General features: G+C 46.1%; 1 protein-coding gene across 1 annotated transcript in view; it reads left to right on the forward strand.

Annotated features, from left to right (window-relative positions):
• Positions 1-1,519: 1,519 nt before the first annotated feature.
• TG (thyroglobulin) overlaps positions 1,520-18,607 on the forward strand; it is a gene marked incomplete at its 5' end in the record, with an annotated part of 165,695 nt that continues 148,607 nt past the window's right edge. Inside the window, 9 exons of the mRNA XM_088676417.1 lie at positions 1,520-1,653; positions 5,598-5,695; positions 6,021-6,224; positions 7,882-8,041; positions 9,427-9,533; positions 10,359-10,502; positions 11,847-12,032; positions 14,955-16,001; positions 16,926-17,513. Coding sequence (XP_088532543.1) covers positions 1,520-1,653; positions 5,598-5,695; positions 6,021-6,224; positions 7,882-8,041; positions 9,427-9,533; positions 10,359-10,502; positions 11,847-12,032; positions 14,955-16,001; positions 16,926-17,513 — 2,668 coding nt within the window. The remainder of the gene's footprint in view (positions 1,654-5,597; positions 5,696-6,020; positions 6,225-7,881; positions 8,042-9,426; positions 9,534-10,358; positions 10,503-11,846; positions 12,033-14,954; positions 16,002-16,925; positions 17,514-18,607) is intronic.

An 18,607-nucleotide genomic window follows, 5' to 3' on the forward strand; every position in this document is an offset into this window, starting at 1 on the left:
GTAGCTGAAGGTATCCGAGCAGCATCAGCTATAAAAGCTTAGTTCAAAAGAGTGGGCTGAGCAAGATCCCTCTACCTGGTCAGAGGGGCTCAGTCTTACTGTGCCCACAATGGGCCCCTTACTTTTCAGCACTCTGCTTTGCTTTGTTAATACAGCATCTGCCGACCTCTTTGGTAAGTGACTCTTCACTCATTTCTTTGCTTACAGGTGTCTCTTGATTTTAGAATAATAGGAGTGCAGGCTTTGCCTTTCCCTATTCAAAAGCTGGACTGGTGGATGGGCGATTTGTATTTGGCTGGTGGCGAGAGCTTGGTTTATATCCTCCAGTGCTGCTAAGAATGCCTTTTAGTTGAAAATACGGAATTTGTGCATTAAAAACAAATTAAGTGTGACGTAGGCATGAGCGTCGCTTCAAACACCCGGATAGGTTTCGTGTTTGAATTAAAAGTACAGAGATAGCAAAAGCCGTTTTAAGTATGCACTTGTAGAAAAGGGCATTAGATTTGAAGATTGCTGAGAAGCTGCTACTGTAAGCCCAAGTTCTTGGGGAAAGGGTAGAAAGTACAGTACACTTAACCTACAGTTTCCTAATTGTTTGTGTATTGTACACCAAGAACTGCATCAATTACATGCATACTTGTAGTTTGACACTGATGAGAATTGTAGGGTTGGAAGAGACCACATGGGTCACCTAATCCAGTGCAGGAATGGCAGTTAAAGAATCCTTGACAGATGGCCATCCAACCTCTTTAAAAACCTCCAGTCAAGGAGAGTAATCAACCACCCAAGGGAGTCCATTCCACTGTCAAACAGCTCTTTCTCTCAGAGAGTTTTTCCTGATGTTTAGTCAGAATCTCCTTTATTGCAACTTGAAGCCATTGGTTCGATCCTACCCTCCAGGGCAGGAGAAAACAAGCCTGCTCCACCTTCCATGTGACCGTAGCAGTCAAAAGTGGGTCAACATTTGCAGGAATTGTAATGTCACCGTTACAAAAGTCCACGGATGCAGAAGACCATATATTTTGAGAAACGGAATAGCCAGATGGACTTGCTACTGCCGTTGGTCCACTCTTCCAGGGAAGGCAGAAGGAAAGGTTAGGGCTGGAACAGGTATAGCAAAGATGAAGAACCTATATCATCAATGTCACAGGTTCATGTGTTATCAGCTCCATGCAGCAGTCAATGGTCAAGGATGGTGAGAGCTGTGGTCCGACAACATCTGAACAGCCACAGGTTCTCAATCACTGTCTTTTGAAGGCATAGAAACCATGTCCTTTGTAGGATCAGGCCATCCTTCAACTGGCCCATAGGAGAAGGATGGGGGAAACTGGCCCCTCCAGTTGTTGCTGGGAGTCCAACTCCCTTCACCCCCAATTATTGGCCATGTTGACTGGGGTTGATGGGGTTTGGCATGCACCAACATCTGAAGAGCCACAGGTTCCCCATTCCTGCTGTAGGATGATGGGCAAAAGGTGTAACGGCTCTATTGGAATGAAGTTGGGATCGGCTGCCCCAATAATTGTGCATATTCTTCCTGCATTCAGAGTACCAGGCAGAAAGCCAGCCTCTTCGCCCATGTGAGCTTCAAAGGGCAAAGGCCTTTCAAGAAGGCGAAGACTATGTCCCTCAGTGCTTGGAAGATGGCCAGTTCAGGTAATAAGCTTATAGCATGATGAGACATTTCAGGCAGGAAGACAATAATGCTGAGTCCCAGTATAAGGGCGTTAAGATGAACAAATAGTACCTGGTCAGTCTTATGATGGCCTGATGAAGATCAGGTTGTGGTGACATAGAAGCAGAATATTTCACTGGTGGCCTTGGAGTTGTAGAACACTCTCCCTGCCAAAATATGAGATGTCCCATCTATGTCCCAGTCTATTTTGTAATGTATACTGCATTAAGCAGTATATAAATGAATGAATGAATGAAATGGAATGGAATGCAAAGAATGAAGACTAAATCAAATGACTTGATCGTGGATGGAGGACTTGACCTGGCATGTGTAACGGAGACCTGGTTGGATGAAGCAGATGGGCCTGTATTAGCTGCTGCTTGTCCACCAGGTTTCTCTTACGCACAGCAACCCAGGCCTTGTGGGCAGGGAGGGGGGTTGCAGTGATTTTTTAGGAAGTCATTAGTTTGCACCAGGCGTCCTATTGGGAAGACCCAGTTCTCTGAGTGCATGTTCTGGAAATTGGGAAATAGGGGCAGCACAGGATTCGTTCTGGTGTACCGACCTCCCCGCTGCACCAAGGATTCCCTGCCCGAGCTGCTTCAGGTCGTGGCGGATGTTCTCCTGGAGACACCTAGTTTGGTTGTCCTAGGGGACTTTAACATCCATGCCGACATGACCTTACAAGGGGCCGCTCAGGACTTCGTGGAAAGCATGGCCTCCATGGGGCTGTCCCTGAATAAGTCTGGCCCAACTCATAGCCGCGGACATGCCTTGGACCTGGTTTCACCCCAATGGATGCTGGTGATGTGACACTAAATAAAAGTGAAACTAAAGAAGTGCCATGGTCAGATTACTTCCTGGTGCAACTGGACTTCTCCGCAACCCTTCCCCTCTGCAGGGAGATGGGACTGATTCGGATGGTCCGCCCCCGCCACTTAATGGATCCAAATGGTTTCCAGAGAGTGGTAGGGGATGCTTTATCACATGTTGATGGCCTTTCAGCTGATTCCCTGGTGGCCCGCTGGAATGTGGAGTTAACCAGGGCTATTGACTGTCTGGCTCCGAAGTGCCCTCTCCAATTGCATGGAGCCCGGACAGCCCCGTGGTTTTCCACGGATCTGAGGGCAATGAAACAATCACTGAGACGGCTAGAGAGCCAGTGGCGGAAAACTCATTCTGAAGCTGACCGGACACGGGTTAGAGCTCAGTGTCGAGCCTTCGCTGGTAGTGACGGCGTAGAAGACTTTCTTCACCGCCTCTATTGCATCCGCAGAAAACAGCAGCAGGAGAGTCTTTCAGGTGGTTCGCAATTTAGCGGAACCACCTGCTCCATCAGGGCCCAGCACGGGCCACATGATCTCCTGCAATGATTTTGCAAAGTTTTTTGCAGATAAAGTCGCTCAGATTCGGGAAGAGGTAGACCACCATGGGAGCAGGGCCGGGGCGAGGGAGTGCTAGAGTACTGTCTAGTCAAATTGCATGGGATCAATTTCAATCTGTTACCTCCTAGGATGTGGACAGGCTGCTTGGATGATTGAAACCAACCACCTATCTCCTTGATCCTTGCCCAACCTGGCTTATAAAAGCTAGCTGAGAAGGGCTGGGCAATGGGCTTCGCGGGGTGGTGAATGCTTCTCTCTGTGAGGGAGCCTTCCCACACCTGCTGAAAGAGGTGGTTATTAAACCGCTTCTTAAAAAAACATCTTTTGATGCGGCCAATATGGCCAACTATCGCCCAAATCTTCCATTCTTGGGCAAGGTGATTGAGCGAGTGGTTGCTGAACAACTCTAGGCACGCCTGGAAGAAGCAGACCATTTGGATCCCTTCCAGTCGGGATTCAGGCCTCATCATGGGACTGAAACTGCCTTGGTCGCACTGGTCGATGATCTCTGGTGGGCTAGGGACAAAGGTGAGAGCTACTTCCTAGTTCTGCTGGATCTCTCAGCGGCTTTTGACACCATCGACCATAACATCCTTCTGGACCGTCTAGAGGGCTTGGGAGCTGGGGGCACTGTCATACAGTGGTTCCGCTCCTTCCTCCTGGGCCGTGTTCAGAAAGTGGTGGTGAGGGATGAGTGCTCAGACCCCTGGGCTCTCACTTGTGGGGTGCCTCAGGGTTCTGTCCTCTCCCCCATGCTTTTTAACATCTATATGCAGCCGCTGGGAGAGATCATCAGGGGGTTTGGGCTGGGTGTTCATCAGTATGTGGATGATACCCAGATCTACCTCTCTTTCAAATCAGAACCAGTGAAGGCAGTGAAGGTCCTGTGTGAGTGTCTGGAGGCGGTTGGAGGTTGGATGGCGGCTAACAGATTGAGCTTGAATCCTGACAAGATAGAAGTACTGTTTGTGGGGGACAGGAGGCGGGCAGGTGTGGAGGACTCCCTGGTCCTGAATGGGGTAACTGTGCCCCTGAAGGACCAGGTACGCAGCCTGGGAGTCATTTTGGACTCACAGCTGTCCATGGAGGCGCAGATTAATTCTGTATCCAGGGCAGCTGTTTATCAGTTACATCTGGTACGCAGGCTGAGACCCTACCTGCCCGCGGACTGTCTCACCAGAGTGGTGCATGCTCTAGTTATCTCTCGCTTTGACTACTGCAATGCGCTCTACGTGGGGCTACCTTTGAAGGTGACCCAGAAACTACAATTAATCCAGAATGCGGCAGCTAGACTGTTGACTGGGAGCAGCCGCCGAGACCACATAGCACCGGTCTTGAAAGACCTGCATTGGCTCCCAGTACGTTTCTGAGCACAATTCAAAGTGTTGGTGCTGACCTTTAAAGCCCTAAACGGCCTCGGTCCAGTATACCTGAAGGAGCGTCTCCACCTCCATCGCTCTGCCCAGACACTGAGGTCCAGTGCCGAGGGCCTTCTGGCGGTTCCCTCGCTGCGAGAAGCCAAGTTACAGGGAACCAGGCACAGGGCCTTCTCGGTAGTGGCACCCACCCCTCCCACCAGATGTCAAAAAGAAAAATAACTACCAGACTTTTAGAGGACATCTGAAGGCAGCCCTGTTTAGGGAAGCTTTTAATCTTTAAGAAATTAGTGTATGTTAATATTTCTGTTGGAAGCCACCCAGAGTGGCTGGGGAAGCCCAGCCAGATGGGTGGGGTATAAATAATAATAATAATAATAATAATAATAATAATTATAATTATTATTATTATTATTATTATTATTATTATTATTATTATTATTATTACCTCCTGCAATCAAATCATGCGCTGTGCCACTGAGTCATGGCCCCATTTCCCAGCATAGCATGCCAAGGTTTATCACCTAGGCCTGGTGCACATGAACAGTAGAAAGTGGTAGAATCTAAATCCTGAGACAGAAGTGCAGATTGTGTCACACTGGGCTTACTGGTAGGAGATGCCATTTTTAATAAAAGAGTTCTACAGTAAAATAAAATCCCAATAGTTATGTATCTCCAGTCATACCAGGGAGAGAGGTTTTATCCTGGCTTCCTTCTTGCTGTGCTAGTTCCCTACTTGTGACGAGCCTTGCATTTTTACATTCGAAAACATGATTCCCCGCCGCCTGCATTGCAAAGTGGTGCAGCCTATTCTACCACTTTAAGGACTCTACCACATACAGGACTCTAGCACATAGCTGGCACCCGCTGCCTTGTTTTCCTCAGCCCCTCTTACATTTGTCCATACAGTGCAGGAGGGTTTCAGTAAGGCTGTAGTGTGGCCAGGTAACTTTTTTGAAGGTGTTTGATCATCATCATTTATTCTTATTTATACCGCGCCCATCTGGCTGGGTTTCCAACAGAATATTAAAGAGAATAAAACTTCAAACATTTAAAACTCGGTGACAGCCCTTGAGCTCATCTGCAGTGATGAAGCTTGAGAACCTCTGATGGGCAGCTATTACTGCCTGGTGTGACACTGGAAATCTATCATTTGTCCACCAGGAACATCCAGTGCAAGAAGAAGGATGCTTCCTGCTGGTGTGTAGATGGCAATGGAGCTGAAATAGCAGGGAGCAAGCAGACCGGATACTCAGTAGCTTGTAAGTAAACCATGCAAGGTTTATTTTTCTTTATTATCACGAGCTCCTGGCTGGGCTCCTCTTCAGCCACACCAACAGTGACACAAAGGGTATTTTTGGCTGGTCGAGCTCAGATACGGGGGGGAAAGGCTTCCTGTTTGAAGTCCCAATGGGACTGGGGGCACTTTTGTCCAAAAACGGGGCGATCCTGCTTTCCTAGGGATGGGTGGCAACCCTACTTCCAGTGGCCACATGGCCACTCCTGACAATAAGGAGAGTTTGGGGGTGGTATATCTCAAAGCCTGGAAATAACCCCAGATTTAATGACGTTTCTTCCCTGCCATAGGTTTATCCTTCTGCCAGCTGCAGAAGCAGCAGAACCTGCTTGGTCGGACCACCAATGGCAGCACAGCTTCCTACATCCCGCAATGTCTGGATTCCGGTGACTTTGACCCCATACAATGTGACCCTGGCCTGAGTCAGTGCTGGTGTGTGGATGCTGAAGGGATGGAGGTTTACGGCACGAGGCAGAGAGGGAAGCCCAAGCGATGTAAGTCATGTTCTGTTAAAATGGGATGGTCCATTTATCCTTCCTTCCTTCCTTCCTTCCTTCCTTCCTTCCTTCCTTCCTTCCTTCCTTCCTTCCTTCCTTCCTTCCTTCCTTCCTTCCTTCCTTCCTCCCTCCCTCCCTCCCTCCCTCCCTCCCTCCCTCCCTCCCTCCCTCCCTCCCTCCCTCCCTCCCTCCCTTCCTTCCTTCCTTCCTTCCTTCCTTCCTTCCTTGCCAGCCATTATTCATAGTAGAATCAAGATTTTAAACAGAGGACATCCCAGTTTGCAGCGCAGTGTGGGGTGTTAGGGGAGGGGTAGTACTTCTGGTGGGGGACACGTCATGCTCCTTCTGGGGCAGCTTGGCCACCTTTGGTCCCCACCCTGCACTCACCTGTGGCTCCTAGAAGATGCCAGCATGCGATAGCAGCCACACCCCGGGAGCGGCTTTGACTGGTCCACTAAACCAGGTGAGGGTAGCCGATGGGTCTCAGACCCTCTGTGAGCTAGGGACTTCCTCTGCATACAAAGAAAGGCTCTGGTGGATTGAGTGGACTCCCAATTCTGGGCTGCATCAATAGGAGTATAGCATCTAGATCTAGGGAAGTAATAGTACCACTGTATTCTGCTCTGGTCAGACCTCACCTGGAGTACTGTGTCCAGTTCTGGACACCACAGTTCAAGAAGGATACTGACAAGCTGGAACGTGTCCAGAAGAGGGCAACCAAAATGGTCAAAGGCCTGGAAACGATGCCTTATGAGGAACGGCTTAGGGAGCTGGGTATGTTTAGCCTGGAGAAGAGAAGGTTAAGGGGTGATATGATAGCCATGTTCAAATATATTAAAGGATGCCATATAGAGGAGGGAGAAAGGTTGTTTTCTGCTGCTCCAGAGAAGCGGACACGGAGCAATGAATTCAAACTACAAGAAAGAAGATTCCACCTAAGCATTAGGAAGAACTTCCTGACAGTAAGAGCTGTTCGGCAGTGGAATTTGCTGCCAAGGAGTGTGGTGGAGTCTCCTTCTTTGGAGGTCTTTAAGCAGAGGCTTGACAGGCATATGTCAAGAATGCTTTGATGGTGTTTCCTGCTTGGCAGGGGGTTGGACTGGATGGCCCTTGTGGTCTCTTCCAACTCTACGATTCTATGATTCAATGGTCAAGGAGGCAGTTTCTACATGTGCTGTAGAGGGAAGTTAGGGTCAGATGGGGCTGGCTAACCTGAGAAGGTAGTCCCTCTAAAAGAAGGAAAACTCTGATCCTAAACCTCTGCTGCCTTGTGAGAAGACAAGTCTGAGGAGTAAACCCTACACAAATCTGGAGTGGAGTCCCTAAGGTGGTTGGAGATCTTGTACGTCTCCTTTCGGCAACTCCTGCAGCCAAGCTGGTGCAAAATGTATTGCCCTGCTTTCCTTTGAACCACGTCAGTGAGGTCAAAAGGGGGGGGGTCTTGTCATCTGGGCAGCCCAGGACCTCCAGACACACTGCCCAGGCTTGCATCCCAAAAAGGAGGCATACTCCGTTGGCTCTCGAGACAGACAGATGCCAAGAACAGGAATTCTGTAGTAATGAGATAAAATCTGCAAGAGCGTTTTCCCCTCCCACAAAGACTCCATGTACGACGGTGACGCCTTAGCAAACCCCCATGCTTTTTGTTTGCCAGGCCCTAGGAAATGTGAGATCCGAGACCGCCGCATCCTGCACAACGTCGGAGAAAAGAGCCCGCCCCAGTGTTCAGCTGATGGAGAATTCCTGCCTGTCCAGTGCAAGTTTATCAACACAACGGACAGGATGGTCTTTGACCTTGTTCACCATTTTAGCAGGTAGGAGTCAAAGGCATGCTGTTACGGTAGTAAATATGGGAAGGTATTCTAGCCCTCATGGTTGGTCTGTGACTACGAAGACCCTGGGTGTTGTGGGAGAGGTGGCACACATTTCCCAGGGCTGGGACATTGGTGGGAAGAAAAGAACATGAGAAGCTGGGACTGCTGGGAAATGCAATCAAGGGAGGAGAACTTGTGTTCCTCCTCCTGCTGCTGTTGGACTACAAGAGGCATCCCCAAACTACGGCCCTCCAGATGTTTTGGCTTACAACTCCCATGATCCCTAGCTAACAGGACCAGTGGTCGGGGAAGATGGGAATTGTAGTCCAAAACATCTGGAGGGCTGAAGTTTGGGGATGCCTGGACTACAACTTCCATTATCCCCAACCAGCCTTGCTGATTGAGACAGATGGGAGCCCAAGAACACCTGGCCATCATCCCCGACCTAAATGAACTCAGCAGAGCTTTTTCACGCAAAGGCACACAGAAAATATGTTGAAAGTGACAAATGACACTAGAGGGCAGGAAAGCCTTAAATGTAGCAGCCACTACGGCTGGCTGAATGAAGTTGATCTTTCTAATCAATCCAAACTTCCAAAGAAAGGAATTGTTTTTTCCCCAGCAACTGTAGAAGACTACAGGACCAGCATTTTGGGAGATGGTATCTTGTCTCGCTCTGGTAACGCTATTAGCTTCTTTGAATGTGCCAGCTGCAGTGAGGAAGAGAGTGAGGTTTGCAACAACCCCGAAAGATTAAATTGCTCAGATGGTGGTCTCTAGCTATCGACATTCTGCAACCAGACAATTGTTATTATTAATCTTTATTCATTTTCTTTAGCCCAAGCCGTTACGAAAGATAAAATAAAACAGAATGAAATGCATTACGCACTTAAAATAATTATGAAAACCAGATGTTACGTCAGATAAGGGTTTGCTCCCCTGGAGAATTTAACTTACCACCCCCAAAAACTTTTATCCCTAAATTTGCTGATCTAAAGGCAGAACAGGCCACTTTTCTAGAGGTGTAGGGAGGACCTGTCTCCTAATAAAAAGTTAATCAAATAACCACTTGATCTCCCAACTGAGAAATGTAAATCTTTCAATGAGAATGCTGCTAAGTCCTCATAGATTGGGCAAACCAGTAGGTAGTGGGGCAAATCTTCAGGCGTTTTGCCACCAAACTCTCTGTTCATACAGGATCTGGCGATTGTGTCCTTCAAAGCTAACTTCTTTTACCTTCCAAGATGGACCCTTGAAGGTTTAGCATGTCTGACCAACCCAAATCTAGTATCTTAACGCCGTTTCCCCCTCAATATCAGATGGGGTGTGGAAGCATTGAGAGGGGTTGCTATGTCACTTGTGATGCACATTGATTTTCCTTTTAGATTCCCAGAAGCGTTCTTGACGTTCAGATCCTTCAGCCGCATGTTCCCAGAAGTCTCTGGGTACTGTTACTGTGCTGACAGTCTAGGGCGAGAGCTGGAGGACACTGGTAGGTGTTTGCTGAATCCGGTCTTTTGCTGAATACAAAATTTCGCACAATCATTGGACATGTGGTGAATCCCCATTATTCACAATGGCTGGAGAGAAAGTCAAATTCGACTTTGCAACTCTGGGTTGTTGTTGTTGTTGTTGTTGTTGTTGTTGTTGTTTTGTTTGTGGCAAAATTCAGATGTCACAGTCAAAAATTTCAGCACTAACACCTCAAACCTGCTTCCTCCCCCACCAACTTGACTAAGAAGAACAAAATGTTAATGTCTCAGAATTCAGATTTTAGAATCTTCCTGATCCCCCCCTAATTGCGCATGCTGAAATTTTCCTCTTTTTGTATAATGCTTTAAATTGGCATAGCCAGGTGGTTGTGCCATAAAATCGATACATACACTACAAAGCAGGTTTTCATATAAACTTTAAGTCTCAAGAACAATATTCTATACAGATGAATGAAACCAAGAACAATGAATATAGTTAAGCTGTAAAAAAAGACTTTTAGCATGTGCCAAATGTATACAGTTTTGTTGCTTTTCTTATAAACATAGGGAATTATGGGATTCATCCAGCACAATATGAGCAATGGGTTTTTTTCTGCTCCTCCCCCAAAATCTGCTCTGGAGGGACCCCCAGCCTTCTATAGGGGAATTTGATGGTATGGGAACTAGAGAAGAGGAGGGAGCTCTGTTGTGCAAATTGAGCTTTATAAAAGAGAACAACAGATTTTCTTTTAGGCATGTTACCTTCGTGGTTGGTTTGTTTTTTGTGGAGGGGGGCAATATCTCAGCACATGATCCGGTACTTACGAGACTATTTCCCTTTCCAGGTCTAGAAATGCTACTTGAGAATGTTTATGACACTATTTTTGCATCACTTGAGCCTGTGTCCTCTTTCACTGAAACCAGCATGTACAGGACCCTGCAGAGACGCTTTCTGGGAGTGCAGTTGGCTACAACGGGCAGATTCAGATGTATGTAGCACCTAAGACTGTAAGGCATGGTAACTTGAATGCACTAAATTTAAACAAAGGGAGCCAATCTTTATATATATATTTATATAACCTAGCAGTTCGAAAGCACGTCAAAATGCAAGTAGATAAATAGGAACCGCTACAGCGGGAAGGTAAACGGCGTTTCCATGTGCTGCTCTGGTTGGCCAGAAGTGGCTTTGTCATGCTGGCCACATGACCTGGAAGCTATACGCCGGCTCCCTTGGCCAATAATGCGAGATGAGCGCGCAACCCCAGAGTCGGTCACGACTGGACCTAATGGTCAGGGGTCCCTTTACCTTTTTTATCCTCCAGATGCTGCTAAACTACAACAGCTCCTGTCTTCCCTGGCCATTGGCTAGCAGATGGGAGCTGTAAGCAGCACCAGAAAGGGTATATTGTTTGCCGTCCACTAGGAGATGAAGTATTGACCCATGGTCTTTGGCAGGTGGCTATTTATGCATCTCCAGAAAAGAGGCAGCACATCACCAGAAGTTAGTTATAGTTACCAATAGGCTACCAACTTCAAGGTTTTTGTGTAAATTCACAAAGGCCCAGAGTGTTGGAGGAAAGCAAATGCATTTCCTCCCCCTGAACTACTAGTTAATGCATGTGTTCGGTTTAAATCACATAAGGGTTTGTGTAGCAATCTAGCCACCACGTGTTTGTAAGCATCTCTGTCTTAGTTAACTTCACCCCTAAAAGCTGAGACATTTTGTTTGCTGTTCTCTCCGGACAGTATGCCTTCTATTTTCCCTCTCTCATCTCCACTCGTCCTCTAAATAGTTCCTGTGTGAACTAAACCTTTGAACTCCATAAACTGCAAGTGACCTTTTCCATCTAATTCACCCAAGCTGTAAAGTAAGGGCTGCCTGTTTCTTTATGCTCCACCTCGACTGCTGAGTTCTTCTGATGGGGTCACTTTTGGTGGTCCTGAGGTTTGACTGGCCTCTGTCAGGGGCTGAGACTTTAGTGTGGCAAGCCCTGCCCTGTGGAACTCCTTGCCATTAGAGATTTGTCAACAGCCATCCCTGCTCGCATTTAGGCACCTTCTAAAATCTCTACTATTCAGACAGACCATTCAAATGTGAGATTCTTTGCCAAACGGATCTTGCTGATGTGTTTGATGTTTTTATTGTAATACTGCATTTTTAGTCTGTTTACTGCCCTGTGATATCTTAAGCAAAAGTGGAGTTATGAATATGTAAATAAAAATGACAAGCAATTGGGTTCTAAGCTCTTTAGGGATTGATTGCTGGTCGAACACAGAAGTCAGTGCAAACCATTCTGGTTAGCTCCCATCTTTTCCTCCTGTTTCCTTCACAGGTCCCTCCAAGTGTGAAACTGAAAGATCCACCGCCATTCGTTTCGAACAGAGTTACAGGCCATCTTGTGATGATAATGGAGCCTATAAGACAACCCAGTGTCAGCTGGATGGGCAGTGCTGGTGTGTGGATGCCAATGGGCAGGAACTTCTTGGCACAAGAAAGGAAGGACAGCATTTATCCTGTGGTATGTAAAACTAGAGCCTTAGAACAGCTCTGTTGGGTTATCTGGCCTGTGCTTCATTCTGAAGAACAAAATAGATAAAAGAAGATACAGTGGTGCCTCGCTTAACGAATGCCCTGCTTAACGAAATTTCCGCTTAACGAAAGGATTTTTCGAACGGAGGTTGCCTCGCGAGACAAATTCGTTTTATGAAAAATTCATCTAGCGAATCGCAGTTTCCCATAGGAATGCATTGAAATTCAATTAATGCATTCCTATGGGCAAAAATAATTCAATGCATTCCTATGGGATTCGCTAGATGAATTTTTCGTTATAAGACCCGTGGAACGAATTAAATTCGTCTAGCGAGGCACCACTGTACAGTCTTCTTGGAAAATGAATGGAATCCATTCCGGAAGTCCGTTCGACTTTCAAAATGTTCAGAAAGCAAAGCGCGGCTTATGATTGACTGCAGGAAGCTCCTGCAGCCAATCGGAAGCTGCGGAAGCCCCGTCAGATGTTCGGGTTCCAAAGAACGTTCACAAACCGGAACACTCACTTCTGGGTTTGCAGCGTTTGGGAGCCAAAACATCCAAGTACCAAAGAGTTCAGAATCCAAGGTACGACTGTACTTCATTCACACACACACACACACACACACACACACACACAGATACACACACTTTTCAAGTTTAAAAATTTCACTAATTTCACCATCATTTTGACATTTCAAAACTTGACTTCCTTCCCCTTTTTCCTACGGTTCCTTAAATTTATTTTTAATATCTTTCGCATATCCAAATTAACTTAATTTGCTCATTTAGTCATCTTCTTTAAATACATACTCCTATGAAACTGCAGGTTATTACAAATTATCTGTAAATATTCAATAAACCATTTCCATTCTTTTATGAAAAAAAATGTTACCTTGATTTCTTATTCTTCTGGTAAGTTTTGCCATTTCTGCATATTTCATAAGCTTTTGTATCCATTCTTCCTTTGCTGGGACTTCTGCTTCTTTCCACTTTGGGGCGAGTAACATTCTTGCCGCTGTAGTAACATACAGGTATATGAATGAATTTCTATATGGTTTAGGTATAGAATCATACAATCATAGAATCATAGAGTTGGACGAGACCACAAGGGCCATCCAGTCCAACCCCCTGCCGAGCAGGAAACACCATCAAAGCATTCCTGACAGATGGCTGTCAAGCCTCTGCTTAAAGACCTCCAAAGAAGGAGACTCCACCACACTCCTTGGTAGCAAATTCCACTGTCAAACAGCTCTTACTGTCAGGAAGTTCTTCCTAATGTTTAGGTGGAATCTTCTTTCTTGTAGTTTGAATTCATTGCTCCGTGTCCGCTTCTCTGGAACAGCAGAAAACAATCTTTCTCCCTCCTCTATATGACATCCTTTTATATATTTGAACATGGCTATCATATCACCCCTTAACCTTCTCTTCTCCAGGCTAAACATACCCAGCTCCCTAAGCCGTTCCTCATAAGGCATTATTTCCAGGCCTTTGACCATTTTGGTTGCCCTCTTCTGGACACATTCCAGCTTGTCAGTATCCTTCTTGAACTTACAAAAAGAAGATACTTCTTAAAGGTAGACAGAACTTACAAAAGAAGATACTTCTTAAAGCAGTGCAGTCACTCCCAAATGTGAGCAGTGAAAGCCACCAACCCAGATGGCTTTAAAAGAGAATTAGACAATTTATGGAGGATAGGGCTGTTGGTGTCTATTAGCCACGATGGCTGTTCTCTGTCTCCAAAGATGGAGGCAGCAATACTTCTGAGGACCAGTTGCTGGAAGCCACAGGAGGGGAGAGTTCACTTGTGCTTGGGTCCTACTTGTAGGTTTCCGCAATGGTTGGCCACCTTGAGAACAAGATGCGGGACTAGATGGGCCATTGGCCTGTCCCAGCAGGCTCTTCTTATGTTCTTAAGAAAACACATCAAAATCAATGTAAAATATATGTTTGTATGTATATGTGTTTGCATGTAATGTGTTTGTTTTACAATTTTTAAACAATAAAGATACATTAAAAAAAAAAGCCTTAGAGGGCTCTTTTCCACTGAGAGCCAGTGTGGTGTAGTGGTTAAGAGTGGTAGACTCGTAATCTGGTGAACCGGGTTCGCTTCCCTGCTCCTCCACATGCAGCTGCTGGGTGACCTTGGGCTAGTCACACTTCTCTGAAGTCTCTCAGCCCCACCCACCTCACAGAGTGTTTGTTGTGGGGGAGGAAGGGAAAGGAGAATGTTAGCCGCTTTGAGACTCCTTCGGGTAGTGATAAAGAGGGATATCAAATCCAAACTCCCCCCTTTCTTCTTCTTCTTCTTCTTCTTCTTCTTCTTCTTCTTCTTCTTCTTCTTCTTCTTCTTCTTCTTCTTCTTCTTCTTCTTCTTCTTCTTCTTCTTCTTCTTCTTCTTCTTCTTCTTCTTCTTCTTCTTCTTCTTCTTCTTCTTCTTCTTCTTCTTCTTCTTCTTCTTCTTCTTCTTCTTCTTCTTCTTCTTCCAATTCATTTGTATACTGCTTTTCCACACAAATGCTCAAAGCAACTTACTACAAAGAATCAGGAATGCATTTCGAAGCTGAGCAATGTAAAAACGATTTTGCAACACACAGCACAACAACACAATAGCAAATATAATAGCATACAAAAAAGCAACATTTACGTATTATTATATATTGTTATTTATTAATTTTTTATACCGTCCTATACCCACAAGAAAAAAAAAATCACAATATAAAAACATAAAGTGCACAACAAAAACAAAAACAAGAACAACCCAATAAAACATGATTGCAAAAATAACAAGGGTGCTTCACAGTTCGCCCTTGGTCCTAGAAACACCCCTTCCATGATGTTTTTCCTTTGAAAAACTTCCCAGTAATCTGGCTTGGACAACTATTACATATGTGGCATCTTTTCCTTTGTCTAGGTGAGGAACTTACCTGTGTCTCCGAGAGACAGCGAGCTCTCTCCAGGTTGTTTTATGGCCCCATCGGACGCTTTGGCCAGGACCATTTATTCTCCTCCACTCAAGGGCCGCAGCAGATAGCCGAGTCCTCAAGATCTTGTCCTCCATCATTCAAGGAGCTGTTTGTGGATTCTGGCCTGCTGTCTTCCATCATGAAAAAACCAAGCGATTCTCAGCTGCTCGCCCTAGAATCCACCATCAGTGAAGCTATCGGAGGGATGTTTCCTTCGAGAGATCTTGCTCGCGTCGCCCTCCGCTTCACCAGCAACCCCAAGCGGTTCCAAGAAAACCTTTTCGGTGGGAAGTTCTTGAAGAATGTGGTCCAGTTCAACTTCACGGGAGCCCTTGGCCCTAATGGCAAATTTAATTTGGACCAGTATTTCCGGCAGAGAGGGGTGAGCGGTGGATTCAGTGAGCTGGCTCGACGACTTTCTCAGGAAATCCCACTGGAGAGGTTCAATCTGAGCCAGCCTCTTGTAGACAGTTTCGGCCGCACTGTTAATTTGCAGGACAACCAGAATGCTGTCAGAACTCTAGCTTCCCTCCTCGAAGCCCCAGAATTCTTCGTGTTTTTGCAACATGTGGTTTCGGTCCCCGAGAGCGTCGCCGAAGATTTGGGTGACGTCGCGAGGATCGCGCTGAGATCCAAAGACTGCGCAGAGGAAGGCAACAGTTTGTTTGTCCCGGTTTGCACAGAAGCAGGGAACTACGAAGAAGTGCAGTGCTATGTGGGTGCTTGCTGGTGTGTGGACTCACGTGGCAAAGAGATCCCAGGATCCAGAGTCCGTGGCTCACGCCCAAGGTGTCCCACCCTATGCGAAAAGCAGAGGGAAGGCCTGCAACGCTTGCAAAGAATCCAGCCGGCCGGTTCTGAGCTGTTTGTTCCTTCATGTACCCAGGAGGGGAAATTCTTGCCAGTTCAGTGCCATGGAAGAAATTGTTTCTGCTTTGATTCTGAAGGCAGGACTATTCCTGGAAAAGGTGCAACTGCCGAACAGCCCCTGCAGTGTAAGTCCTCCATCTTGTATTTCCACATGTGTACATGCTCTGATTTTTCTTTTGCTAAAAGACTCTTGTGTTTCTAGTTTTTAAAGCCCACCTCTTGCAGCAGTCGAGTGCTTGTGGACCCAGGCCCAAGGGATGCCCCGCACAGAGCAAATTGCAGTAGTCAGGTCTTGAGCTTACCATTGCTGAGGTCCCTCTGGCTGAGCTCCACCCCTTCTGCTGTGAAACAGATTCACAGTTGGATAAAATCGTGTCTGTCAAATGACTGAATATATCTTAGTTGAGCATTAATTTATTAGACAGTCTCTTAGATTTGCAGAAAAATAGAGCCCATTGTTCCGTAGGGGGAAATACAGGTTTTGTTTGATGACACACATGAGGAGCAGAGTAGGAGCCACATGTGAGAGAAGAAGCAATCCTCTTTTTAACATAATATCTGCTACTCACCATCTTTTTTTTTGTCTGCTCCCCAATTAATCAGGCATACCTTTTAATGATAAATATTTTTTACCTCATGAATTTTTATTCTCTTATTTTATTTGTTAGATTTATATACTACCCTTCCTCATAAGATCTCAGGGCAGTTCCCAGAATAAAATACAATATAAAAACATGAAAACAAATTAAGTAAAACAGCAAAACAGTACCCCCCCTTCCCATAAACACATTTAAAAGACTGTAGAATCAGCTAAAGGCCCGGTTGAAGGGGGACATTTTTGCCTGGCAGCTAAAAATATATAATGAAGGCATCTGGCAAACCTCCCTGGGGACAGCATTTCACAAATGGGGAGCCATTACAGAGAAGGCCTGTTCTTGTGTTGCCACCCTCTGGAAATAATCTGACCAATGACACAACTGAATGTTGCAATGCTACCTTCAACTCTTTATCGCGTGCTTAGCAGGCCATGTTGCCTTTGCCTCCTGTAGGTCCAAGTGATTGCCAACTAGCAGGCGGTCAGGCTTTCCTGAGAACTGTGCAGCAACTTCTGCTGGAACCTTCATCCCTGCCTAAGCTGTCCAGCGTCTACATCCCACAGTGCGGTCTCGATGGTCGGTGGAGGCAGGTCCAATGCAATGGCCCCCCGGAACAAACTTTTGAGTGGTATCAAAGGTGGATCAGCCAGAATAATAATGGCAGGGCTCTTCCTATTGGTGACTTGACGGGCATCCTGCTCAACTATAAAGATCGATCTCGGCAAAGCTTTGAAGACTTTGTTAAAATTCTTTACAATGCCAGCCACCAGAAAGTCTTTCCAGAGTTTGCCAAATTTCCTTCCTTTGACGCAGTTCCTCAAGAAGTTCTGGAAGGCAAGACCACAGGAGGTCCATCACAGAATGTCTTGCTGGAGCCGTTCACATTCTGGCAGCTCCTCCAGGGACACCTCACTCATTACCCAGGATCTTTCAGCGATTTCAGCACCCTGCTAGGACACTTTGACCTCCGCAATTGCTGGTGCGTTGATGAAAGGGGGCAAATGCAAGGAAAGGAAGCCGATGTGAACAAGATCCCGGACTGTAAGTAACTCATCCTAGTCATTAGACTTTGTGCTTAAATTGTGCTATAAATGTTCATGCCAACTTTGGCCAACTTGAGGATTCAGAATGCAAGTCCCATTAGGCTCAGCCAGGACAGACATGATGGGACTTGTAGTTCCAAAAAGCCAGAGGACACCAGGTTGGTGAAGATTGGGCAAAACATCTACAGTGGTACCTCGGTTTTCAAACGTCTCTGTTGACGAACGTTTCAGTATTTGAATGCTGTAAACCCAGAACAAAAAAAAAATTCCTTCCAGCAGCACCTTAGAGACCAACTAAGTTCGTCATTGGTATGAGCTTTCGTGTGCATGCACACTTCTTCATGTGCAGTGCATGCACACGAAAGCTCATACCAATGACAAACTTAGTTGGTCTCTAAGGTACTGCTGGAAGGAATTTTTTTATTTTGTTTCGACTATGTCAGGCCAACACGGCTACCTACCTGTAACTGTAAAACCAAGAAGTCAATGCTTCAGTTTTTGAACACGCCTCGCAAGTCGAACATGCCACGTGGCTTCTGCTGAGCGCAAGATCCTGAGGCCTAGTTGTTGGCTATTGAGTTTCCGGTTTTCGAACGTTTCAGAACTCGGACGGTCTTCCGGAATGGATTACGTTCGAAAACCGAGGTACCCACTGTACTCTGTATTTTGGAGAGTCTCTTGTTTCCTATGTATTTGGACACCTCTTAAGATACAGTAACCAAATTAGTGTGATGGCTCCTGAGATCAAGGATCAGGTTTCCATCTGTATTTAGATTCGGTCGGATGCCACTTTGAATTGAGGTGGTGCACGGAACCTTTAAAAGCTGCGCTGATTTTTTAGGTTTGTTAGAATTCCTGAGCAGCACCAAGTATGAGGCTGCTAGTCCGTAATACGATGAACAGCGATTTTGCTGAAGCGGAATGCTTTTCATCAAGACGGCATTGCATTTTATGAACTGGGTGCCTGGACTCGGAGAAAGACCTTGGGTGACCTAAGTTGCTGGGAGGGCTCAGAGTAGTGGACATTGCAAAGGAATAAATACATGAGCCTGACTCTGCAACTGCTGGAAATTGCTCGCAGGTTTTCAAACG

Source organism: Zootoca vivipara, chromosome 8 (genome assembly GCF_965207765.1).
Source record: "Zootoca vivipara chromosome 8, rZooViv2.hap1.1, whole genome shotgun sequence".
NCBI classification, from domain to species: domain Eukaryota; kingdom Metazoa; phylum Chordata; class Lepidosauria; order Squamata; family Lacertidae; genus Zootoca; species Zootoca vivipara.